The 12,097-nt window shown below is 45.7% G+C and overlaps 2 protein-coding genes across 2 annotated transcripts in view; one reads left to right on the top strand and one right to left on the bottom strand.

The window, feature by feature from the left end:
* T265_02802 (hypothetical protein) overlaps positions 1 to 12,097 on the top strand; it is a gene marked incomplete at both ends in the record, with an annotated part of 67,102 nt that overhangs the window by 22,300 nt on the left and 32,705 nt on the right. The window contains 4 exons of the mRNA XM_009167127.1: positions 1,750 to 1,813; positions 3,770 to 3,867; positions 7,445 to 7,505; positions 11,134 to 11,255. Of these exons, the coding sequence (XP_009165391.1) occupies positions 1,750 to 1,813; positions 3,770 to 3,867; positions 7,445 to 7,505; positions 11,134 to 11,255 (345 nt within the window). The remainder of the gene's footprint in view (positions 1 to 1,749; positions 1,814 to 3,769; positions 3,868 to 7,444; positions 7,506 to 11,133; positions 11,256 to 12,097) is intronic.
* Positions 160 to 366, bottom strand: T265_02801 (hypothetical protein; the record flags this gene model as incomplete). Its single annotated transcript, XM_009167126.1, has 1 exon — positions 160 to 366. One exon carries the CDS (start codon positions 364 to 366, stop codon positions 160 to 162), a length of 207 nt encoding a protein of 68 aa, XP_009165390.1.

Raw genomic sequence — 12,097 nt, 5'->3', positions numbered from 1 at the left:
TCATGTCTACCGCACCGTGTTCGCCGTTCGATTCCCGTTCACGGGAGGTAGCACCGTATTCTTATTGTCACCACGGCCTCCATGCCTCAACGATTCATCAGCTTACTTAGCTTACAGTGTTTTGCACAACTATTCGCTAAAACCCTCATTAAACCCTCATTATGCAATCAGCAGGTTCGTCATTTTGGTGTCGCTCAATACGGCCGAAGTCGGGACCTGTGTGGTTTCTATAATGAGTTCATTGCCAACCGTCATGACGACAAACACGTTCGTACTGTTGTCACTGACATAGGAAGTAGGATCGTAGTAGACAATTTTCATGGAATTCCTATGTATTGAGTTCAACAAATGTTGTTCCGTACACATTACTTTCGACCTTTGTGCTCAGTTGTGCCATACTACCTACTGCTGTGACAACAAGATAGCAATATAAAGCCACTTTAGTCATTGACTTGATTGAGCTCGAGATTGCTTAGTGGTAAAGGCACGAGGCTACTGACCGTAAGATTCGTGTTCCGAACCCAACTTGGGTACCTGGACTTTTCCTGTCTAGACTTGAGCAATCTGGCAGCTGAGCACTAAAAGGATGAGCGATTAATAATAATTATTGGCTTGATTCAGTCACACGGTGGTAATATGATCACGAAATCTATTTAGCAGTTGTTGAATTTCCTCGAACTCGGCCATGATCATGCTCGGTTGTGTTACAGAGAGAAAGATAGGAAGCTGCTAAACTAATGTGGACACCTAAAGGGCGTACATAGAAAATAGAAGAACGATGGTGTCAGCAAGGTCAGATTCCGAGGAAATGCTCATACTGATTAGGTGAACGCGGCTCTGATGTAGGTTGTAGGCCAGCGGTAACTCGGCCATTCTTCTCTCGGAGTGAAGCATGATCCCTGGAGACGGACACATTCAATTCAGGCATTCCCATTGTCTTGCCCTGATTAGGGTGATATCTTTGTTCTCTACCATTGTTGATGGTGGAGGTGCTTTTGATACGATATTGTCGCCCACTGATAGCTGAGAAGGAAATCCCCTGTTCTATATCACGAACACCTGTTCACTTCAGGACGAATGCTTTCGCTAATTCTGATTAAACAATTTCATTCTTGCATTCGTTTGCAGCTGGCCTTCTCTAATGCGTTCGTTCGCTGCGTCGCTATCCGCTTTGAAGGGCGACGGCTTTTCTAGTTCCAACACCCGCTTCCTTAGTACATAGCTAAAACGGTTCATCGTTTGTTCGATCTAGTGCTTGGCAGGGGCGTGGTCTGTCGTACGCTCATTACTTGGTTAACGCGGATGCCCATCTTAATTTGTTTCTGTTTCGACTTCCTTGACTACTGGGCTTTCCATCCGCATTTCTGTCACACAGATCAGGCAAAGTATATCAGGTGACTTCTATGCCTTAGAGCTCACGCACTGAATGTGATCGTTCTGCTGTGGGCAGACTTTTCGGTTCTGTTTGTGGGATTCAGTAAGGTTTTATGTCTTAACCGTTCACCTTTACCTCTCCACTCACGATTCGCCATTATGCAACCAAGTGAACGATGCTAGCTTCGCCATTAGGAGTTGAAGTTGGTCTGGGTAGTTGATGCCAGCTGTTAGGTTCTACGAATTGCAGCTGTTACCCATAGGCTAACGTAGCAAATGCAACCAAATTTCACTCCAGCTACTTTATACTGTCATTAGTCATTTTCACCGCTGTTTTTCCAATCCCTCCTGTCCGAACCAACTGGCTGCTTGTAGTCCGACGGAAGCTTCCTAGCCACCGGCTCCTACGATGGGTTTGCAAGAGTATGGAACATGGACGGTAAGTTTCACAGTTGGTTTCACGTCTTGTGTTTCTTATCAATATTTGAACAAGCAAACCCAGCTGGATTCATCGTGTTTGTCATTTTGTATCCGGAACGCCTCGGTTTGTTTGGTTATCCTGTAGGGATTCGATAGCGGTATGGCTTTGCTATCCATTCCCATTAGACTGTTACTCATCGTAACAGTGCGTTCGGCCCCCCCTGGTTGCCTTTTCGCTACCCTCACACAATCTTTATGATCGAAGGGGCTTGACGGCGGACGCTCGTTGTGTTGTCGATTGTGTCCACGAATCGATCCGGAACGTGAGTCCCGTTGTGGCTCCTGCCAACGGCTCAAAGTAGGCATTGATACAGGTCAGTCACTCATTAGACTGGGGAATCTGAGCAAATCAGCTGCGTCTTCCAAACGTGAACAGGTTTGCCTGTTGATACGTAATAATTAGGCTGCACACAGCGTGCGCTAGTCATCATCATCATCATCATCAAAGACATCAATCTAAACATGGGTTTTCACTGCCGTACAGCATAAAGTTCATTTAATTATATTTAAAGCCTTGAAGTGAATAGAAGAGGAAAAGAATGAGTGAGGGAGGAACGTAGCACTGGCCTGTGTCAAGCATTCTGAGGTGCATATACTTCCAAGTCCTCAGTGACACAATCTGAAAAGAAACTGACAGCACGAACGCCACTAACATCAATCAACCGCCATTTCTTGCCTTGTCTTCAGCCAAGCATATGGGGGCACGGAGACCCCATCTTGGAAGCCGTATAACACCCAAACTCTTCGTAATATCTTTCACGCCCTTCTTCCAAGTCATATGTTGTCCGCTTCGCGGTTTGCGCCACTCTGAAGGAGGAACGGAGAACAGCACTCTTCTCAGTAGACCGTGTTTCGGCATGCGTAACACATGACCGAGCCATCGTCGTCGATTGTGCTAGATGAATTCCCGGATTAAAGTACCCGAAGCACAATCAAATACCCGTTTTTTATTCACTCCGCTACTAACAGGCTGACGCCATCCAAAACCAGCAACGCTTCTGAAGTATCGGTGGTCAAAAACAGAGACGTTTTTCATCATCTGTCTGCAGAGATCATGTCTGGCAATCACCCAACAATACAGCCCTCATCGCAGCCTTGTACACGTGACCTTTAAAACCTTGTGATATGCTCCTTTGACTTCACATGTGACGCAGATTAGCAAACGTGATTCGTGCCTTTGAGACTTTCGCACTAACCTCATTGGAAAAGCGAATACGATTACCGAGGTATGTAAAACTGTCCACAACCACCAGTGATTCTCTGTGAATTGCTGTGGGTTTGTTCAAAGACTGTACGTTTTGAAGCATGACTGCTTTTTGAAGGTGCATGGCAAAAGATGGTATAACGTTGGTCAGTCAACAGGGCTTTTGCTTCGCCTTGGTATTCGAAGATGGTGGGGGACGAGATAGCTCAGTGGTTAGAGCGCGAGCTTGTTGACCGAAACGTCCGTGGTTCGAACCCGACCTCTGTCTCTCGACTTCCCCTGTCTAGGGCTTGGCATTATCCCAGCCCTCGTGCTTCCTGGTGGCATGGCGATTAGGCACCAAAAAGGTGCTACAGTTGAACGATTTTTTTCTGAACGGTATTCGAAGATGGGGATGATATCGACTGCGTACTCCAAGTTGACAAGGCTCTCACCGGTTACAATTGGAACTCCAAGTTTTTGAAGACCATCCAACGATGCATCCATCCAGCGATTTCATTACTTGATTGCTCTCAGATAGTTACCAATTTTCGCATAGTTCATCCCAAACTAAGCTTGTGCTGTACAACCGTGAGGTTTATTTATTCCGGGCTGATCGGATAGCACCTCTTTGTAATGATTACTATTGTACCGAAGTTTTTTCACCGCCGCATTTTCTCGACAATCTTTTAATGTTTCCGTATATCTTTATTTATCTTGGACTCCTCATAGGCGAACTTGCAACCACGTTGGGCCAGCACAAAGGTCCGATCTTTGCACTCAAATGGAACAAGAAAGGCAACTATATCCTCACAGCTGGTGTCGACAAGGTAAGTGAGCCTAGCGTTGAATGTCGTTCCTTCCAAGCGAATTCCTCGGCTAATTCAAACAAGATTCAGAAAACAGGAATTTGTTGATGTGCACCCATTCCTTACTGACTCACCACTGCCAAACTGCCGTCCACCCGGAAACAACATTTTCATATTTACTACGTAACCTATCGGAAGAGGGAGGAATTATGATGACAATTCACACCGCATGTCTTTGGACTCAATAAGTGTTTTCATCTAGGCATTCTCATCTTGCGACCATATTGGGGGAAATGGGACCCGCCGACTGAGAAAAGCCTGGCGGTAAATGGTATGTGTTGACTTGGACTATGCTTGAGCATTGGAAGATTATTCCTCAACCACCTCAACTTACTTTGAGAGGTGGTTGCGCTTAGTAGTTTTCTTTTCTGGAGGCCGGGAAACTTCGTTGTCGGCTGCACGATCAAAAGTTATGCTCCGAGGGCCGAAGATGGAAAGGCGTTTGATGTCTTCTGTTCGTGAGGGTCACGTTACACTGCTGTAGACTAGAAATGCACAGAGGCATTTCTATGCGTCCTTCCAAATGTACGTTGACCTCGCGACCATGCGTGCGTGTGTAAGTATGCCGTATTTCTACGTTATTCTATTTATCGCCTGGTCTTTTGCAACGACTACAGCTACTTCTGAGTTGATGCCCTCGGTGTTCAGTGGCCAGATAGAGTCCTTTCAGCGTCTGGTATTCATTCTAAGGTGCCAGATAGAAACCGTCAGTTTTTAAGAACATTCTGAGACCTAATTAATATCACGGACTTGGGTGAAGTACACATATTCCTGCTTCCCGGTCCTTGGGTCCGTATGTTTTTCACTGTTTTTGCGCACTCCACAACCTTCGAATCTATGAGAATGTGATTAGGACATACATTTTCCAAGCTAACATTTGTGAATTAGCTTTGCTAGCAATATCTGATTGCAGTGTTGTCACTCTGCCTCTCTGGTTGTTCAGGTGGTAGGCACCAGGTGCCCCGCTGTCGTACACGGACGCATGTTCATGCCAGATGGATTGTTTACGCCAAGCTGTGATAGTCGTTCTCCACCGTTAAGTTGAGCACTTACAGAGTGTCGGTCACCTACGCTGGTGTCGAATCTCCCGGTTCCGAAACCACTTCAGGATGTCTTCCCAAAAAGCCCATGCATTTTGCCAGGATAATCATTTCTCTCAGCATCAGGGCTGTTGTTAGTTGAAGTATATGCATGCTTGACCGAAAAGATTTATTGGTACATGTCTTTTAGTACTTGGAATGCACCATTCAGTTCTACGGTACAAACTCTGGTATCAACCGGAGACCAATCTAGTAGCGTGGACTCTACCGCCATTCTTGGTGTACTCCTGTTGGCTTGTGAATGTGGTACAGTTACCTTATTTTGTGCATTGTAGTTGAATCAGATTTCTGAAAATGTAACAGTACTTTTCCGTCAGAGTGCTCGAGCATTGCGATCGCTGCGTTGATGACACTGTTCGTCTCCAAAGACAACGCATCAGCTGTTAGATTTGTGCGAGCAAAAAAACTGACTATTGCACAAACCCATGGTGTTAGGTCCGGCTATTCTGTTAAACATAACGTTTACAGAATGTCTACACGGTCTTAGCAGTGTAGCATTTTCCAGGTTTTCTTCCTTTAAATTAAAAGCGCAATCTAATCAAATCCCTGTCCTTATGAGCACGTTATATATTCCTATCAGAATCCACTTTATATAACTTAGTTGTGTTCATTACTACTCCGGAGACCGGATTTCTTTAAGGTTTCACAAAACGACCTAAATTGATGCAAGCTGTGCGGTCTCCTCCAAATGGCTCGTGTTCACAGAAATCCCCTTCAAAGGGTAGCACGCAACGTCTCCCGATCAGCCCGACTTATGGTGTGAGCGTTAAAAGGGACGCACAGAAATGCAGAGACAGTTCCCAAATGTGAATCGCCATCCATTGGAGTAAAATACAGATGTGTACATCAGTTCACATGGAACTGCGAGCACGGTTACTTAGGCCTAACCAACAGGTGTCTCAACGATAGAGAAAAGTATCCGGAAATGTTAGGTTGGAACTCAGAACATTTGATTAATGATAAGCTGCCATAATCAGCGGGTGGTATACGTCTTTTGACCACCAATCACCAGGTAGGTGTAACTTCTGTGTCCACTGCTTTGTTCACTAAAAGAAAACAGTTTTTCCAGGGCCGTGCCGGTCATTCCTTCCAAACCTTACTTGTATGTCCGAAAAAAAAATCAACATAGTCGCTCGGCTGTAGCACCCTTTCGGTGCCTAACTGCCATGCCACCCGAAGGTTGAACGAGGGCTGGGATACTGCCAGGTTGCCCAAGCCTAGACAGAGGAAGTCGAAGGCAGAGGTTGGGTTCAAACCAGGAACCTTTTGGTCAGTAAATTCGCGCTCTAACCACTTGGGCTTTAGAAGTAGAGTGTATCGTCTTTCTCTTCATTGGCCGATCAGTTCACTGCCTTGCTTTTGTGGAACTTCCGTTTTCTCGGAGCTTGACACGGATGAGAATGGCAAGAATTCCCAGTGCCAACTTCCGAAGTGATATTCCAGTTAATTTCCCTCATTTCAAAGGATCCTGTGGCGTCTTTATTGATGGAACACCAAATACAACGTGTCTAAATGGGGCTTGTATCCCAAAGTAAAGCGTCCTTTTTTCTGCCTTGCTCGGGGTCGTATCCCACTTTATTTCCTTCATGCCATCTCACTCGGCGCCGCCAGTCTTCTTGAAAAATAAGAGTACAGTTAGCCTAACTAGGGGTTGTGCTGATGATTTTACTTTTTCTACTCGTAAACCTCTGTAATTGTGTATCGCCTGAGATCACTATTGACTTCGACTCAGATTCATCTGGGGGGGGGGGGTACAACCCTCAACAGTACACTGAGTTCCTGGTGGGTTTGTAGCAGAACCTCTTCCTTTGTTGAGTCCAAAATTTTTCTGCGGGCGTTCAGAATATTTGATTGAAGCTCATAAGTGTCAACACATGTCAACCTGTACTGAACCCACGATCTTCGAAACAGCACCTGGCTACGGAGCTAGAGTTCTACCGACCTAACTTGCGAAGGTAGCCCGTTTGGTCCGTTCGAAGGTAGCACACTACCAGAAGCAACTTAGTATGATACTCGTGTAATCCGAGTAGTTTTTTTCTTATCATTTATCGTCTGACCACTAAACACTAGGCAGACCCAACCTTAAGCGAGCATCGGTAATTTGTAAGTTTCACTTTTTGCACAAGGTCATCGTCTGTCGCGTTCCTTTTCGTTCTCGTGGTGTGTTGGCGGTCGGCGCTCGAGGTAACTTAGTCCGGATTGGAGGGCTATAATTAGCCTGTTGAAGGTGATTGGTAGCGCATTTTGTGTACCTTTGTATCGATCGAAAATCCAGTGACGTGGCACACATTATTAGCATGTCTACCGCATGTTTGATCGTTCGTAAGTCTCTTTGTGTTTACGTGTCATCCAATTCATTCACCATCGTCCGCGTTAACAAACGTCAAAGCGTCCTTCCTTAAACCGACGTTTTCGTTTCCATGTTCCATTTTTCACAGACCACCATCATCTGGGAAGCTCAAACCGGTCGGATAGCTCAGCAATTCGCATTTCACATCGGTTAGTACGCAGAACAATTATTTTTTCTTACTACACCTTGACCGCTTTGGTTCTGTGATCAACTTCCTCTGTCAAAGGTAACGGCTGTCTGTGATGATCGTTAGCTGAACACACATCACCAGAAAATTTTAAGTCTCACCAGGTGCTGTTCATGTTCACTCGCGTTGTATATTCGATTTTGGTGTATGCGTTCTTTGGACTCGCTGCTGCGTACTCCTCGCGAGTCTTGCCTATAACAGTTGCATAATACGTTTGCCACGTATAAGAAAACTTCATCATCTTACATTTGTGCAGAACAGATTGAGCGGTACCGTGGTCTGTCGACTCTACAACTGTAGGGTTTTGAAACAATAGCATTATGAAAACTGTGGATGTTGGCTTCCGCAAATTAGTTGCCATACGTCGATGACCTCTGGTAGGGTTAAAGCGTGTCACGCAACTTCTCGTTGTTCAACCACACAAACTTGTTCATCGTTCTTGACCACCGTATCCAGCATAAGAACAACAACATGTTGCAGTTAGATGTGTCGTAACATGGTGCCTTCAGTACTAGGGTTATGCTCTGCCCCCCAACCCTATATACCGCTCACGCATCCAAGCTATTGCCTTCAATGCATAGCCCCCTTCCCAATCCCCTCACTTAACCTTCCACCTACAGTGCTGTTTTATGCACTAACTTATCAGCTCCCGCCTCCAATGCGCGGCTATCTACCCCACCTCCCCGAATCATCGGTGAACGAAACTCTGGCAGCTGCAATCACCGAACGACAAGCACGCGGTTATTATAGCTGACAATTATAGCTGACAACCTAACACTTAGTAAGAATCGAGCATAAATTCACGGGCGCAAACTTTTTGACGTCTGTCACGTAGCAACTCCAGAAACTTGGGATCTTGGAAGTACCCGATAAAATTGTGATATGAATGTTTCAAAGTAATCATTGTTTGTCTTTCTTCGACTCTGTTGATTAGGGTATGAGAACAGCCTCAAATAAGCGAGGATGCTGAACAAACGTCTTGAGCCATCAACCAGGCAATAACTTTTTGGAGTTTCACCCATGTGGTTTAGTAGGGTATATGGGGTGATCTATGGGTTAAGCTACCTTTGTGGTGAATACTGCCGAAACTTTATTTGTTTCCTAACCGGGTCCCTAGTGAGGCGAAACTTCACTTGCTTTATCGAGCATTCACTCAGCATCACTTGTGACACAAACGTCTTGACTTTTCATTCCATCCCTGAGTGTGATTCAGGCTTCGTGGACTCATCCGCGCGTGATGACTGATGGGCTTTTCACTCGTCATAATGAGCTTCCTTTGTGAGATATTGGTGTGTGCCTAACCCAGATGGTAACAGAGTGAAATGTAAATAATCAAAGGTAGCTCTTTTAGTTTCATTCAAAACGGGCTCAGTCGAGCAAAATATCATATCAAACCAAATAGGGGTCAGTCATCGTGAGCTGAAGACCATAGTTCGACGTTCCAACAATGGTGTGAAAGTATCTTAGTCTTTTCTGTATAGAAATTTTTATTCTCTCCTTGAGTGTTGTGGGTGATTACCGCGTCCGTCGTTGAACTGTCGCTGTTTGGTTTTCTTTTCTTTTGAACAACGCACCCTGATCTCCACCGCCCTACTATGTTTGCGCGATGGTTCTCGTATTCATTTTTTGTCGCCGTACTGATCAACATTCCCAATGAACCATTGAGGAGAGTTTTCACTCTGACTGCCTCGCCATCCCAAAAACGTATCTATGGGTCCGCTGTCCTAACCTCAGTGCTTTTTGGTTCAGGTCTCTTTTTGTTGGAGGTTGTTAGCCTCCCGTAAACATCGTATGTCTGCGCGTCCCATGTTTCTCTCTTCAGCTAATTTCAATTAGATTTTAGTTCAAGGCCCTAGGAAGACCAAGTACAGAGTTCTTGTCGAGCCAATACACTGTTCATCTTTGCATCCCTGTTGGTGTCTAGCTGCTATGCCATTCGAATAAAGCATTCCACAACCATCTCTGTTTAGAGAGTCGTGTGCTGGTTCATAATTTTCAGTCCACCATTGTTGATGAACGTCATCTGCGCCAGATATCACCTATGCGTTCTGCTCCAGTTACCTGTCACGTCCTGTGATCAGACACTGCCCGGGTACATATCGTGTATGTTTACGTCGCTGCATTTCAACGGCCGCACCACTGTGTTGTGCACTCATCTGCTGTTTGTGATAGGATTGACCCAGTTGGTGGCCTGTCCCATGTGCATTTACGAGCTTTCGTGTGTCGTCTATCCGTGTCGCGTCTGCGAAGGTGTCTGCTATCAGTGGCTGCTCGGTCCGTCTAAGTTCAACACGTGCGAGAATTCTATCAACCCTTTTTGGATGCGCAATCACATTTGTGCTGGTCGCACTTAACCGCGTTTCCGGTCAACAGTGTTCATCCAGTTTGTGTTTTGGGTTCATGTACTAGTTTTTGTCGGCCAATCATCGTGTTCCCTAATCAACCCCAACACCAGAAGTTTTTGGATCGTGAATTCAACGGTTCATTTCGAACTAATCTGTGTCCGTGTGATTCGTCTATTTGCAACGTTTAGCTCGACACGAATTCAGCTCCTGGTATCAGCTAGTGAGGAGCATCATCTTCAGTACCCAACACTCTACCATTACCCATGTCGTATCCATCACGACAGATGACTCGGGGAGCACACCTGGACAGCGGATTCTCCTTCGACAATCTCTGACTTGATGCCTAGTGGAAAGCCTAGCTGATCAGATTAGAATAATCTGCTTGCATGTAGCCGTCCGCTGTTGGATAAACAGTTAATTTGTTGATGAGATGAAGGCATCAGAGCAAGATCAGAAAAGAGCATCCAAAATTCGAGCATGGATAAACTATTCCTATCCTGAATGACGGGAGCGCAAACCTATCAATTGGGCTAAATAGTGGATAATTTAGATCGATGCACTCTGTCCATACTGCGACGAGTTAAACGTCGACCTGAAGTATCCGCTTTTCTATTGTACTCATATTCAAATCATTAACTATGAATGCCGTTTCCCTGTTGTCATCTCAGACTGAGTTAGTCGGTTCGTCACTAATAGTGGCAAATCTTCCTCTCTGGAGGAAGAGGGAGAAGTACTGTAGACCAGCAAAGGGAAAAACTAAGCTTGGGCAGTGTGGCAGTATCACAACGTTCGTGCTTCCTTCAGGTGGCATAGCGGCAAGTGACCGAAAGGGCTATCATCAGACAACTCTGCTCGAACTAACACCCCCTGGATTAGTCCTTTGGACGCAAGGCTGACGCCGTAAAACTTTTCTCAAAAAAATATTTCGGTTGATCGATAGACCCCCGTCCATTGTTGAAATCTTTTTGTTCTCTATGGCCTACATGTCCTGCTTTAGGAATACCCGAGAGAGAACGGTGACCATGACACCATTCCGTTCGCAGAAACAAAAAGGTCGACGGAAGATCGTCCACTGCAACGGATTAAACGTGCGCCAAGTTTATCTTATTGATGGTCATTGTTGCCTCCTGTCCGTAGTTAACCATCTTGTCACACACATTCCGCCCTTATTCTAGTTCGTGTTTGTTTATTTCGGCTATTGTTTACGATGTCCGAATGACTCATCACTGCTGGCTCTCCTTTCAGCCCCCACCCTCGATGTTGACTGGCAGTCACTCACCGCGTTTGCGTCCTGTTCAACAGACACAAACATACACGTCTGTGAGTTGGGGCAATCAGCTCCAATAAAAACCTTCAAAGGTCACGAGGTTAGTGTCTTATTTTTTCGCATCGGCTGTACTTTTGTAGAGATAATTCGGCTTGTCTTCACTGTGCTCTCTTCCCTCCTATCTAACGCCACGGTAGCGTTGTAAATGTAAAGACTTCCAATTAAACGCAGATGTAAAAACTGGTCGAATGGTTGACTGATTGAAGTCCGCGTCGAAAAGATTTTGCTTTCACCAGAGTTCAGCAGCAGCACATATTCCTTGGCCGTACTGGAGTGTGAACTTCGAACATCTGGTATTGCTAAGTGGACGTGTTACCGTGTTACGCGTTTGTTGTATGCATCTGAATTCTCATGTCTGGCTAACGGGTTGCAGTGTGAGCCTTTCGACATATGAGGCTACAATACGGGTCGTTTTAATGTATGGTGTTGGGGCGTAGTTTGTGCGAATAGTATACCTCGGACGTCTTCGGGCCATCGATATTCGCCGTCTCAGAACCCTGGCATGTCTAGGCTGTTGTTGGCGAATTCGCAACGGGTCAGTTAGAAAACGAGTGTTCGGCAGTGAACAGGAACATCGAAGATTTTCTCTGACACTGATGGCTGGAGTGGTTTACTCATGTATTGCGCATGCCTAATCGGTGTCCACTGAAGAGTGTTGTTTTGCGTGCCCGATCCGGAGCGATCACGAACAGTCTTGGTGTTGTCGTCGCGGCTCGTCCTCCAGGATGGGATCCACGCAATCCTTCAACGTGGTTGGGGACAATGCAAGGCATAGTGACTAGTCCACGTCAATGGTACTTTTGCGTCAGTTTCTATTCAGACCGTCCGAATGAGTATCTGGAGGTGTAGGCACCTCGGAATGACTGTTGTAGGTTAGTATTG

Source organism: Opisthorchis viverrini (assembly GCF_000715545.1).
Source record: "Opisthorchis viverrini unplaced genomic scaffold opera_v5_36, whole genome shotgun sequence".
NCBI lineage: Eukaryota > Metazoa > Platyhelminthes > Trematoda > Opisthorchiida > Opisthorchiidae > Opisthorchis > Opisthorchis viverrini.
The sequence above is the reverse complement of the archived record's forward strand: the minus strand, read 5'-3'. Positions and strand labels throughout refer to the sequence as shown.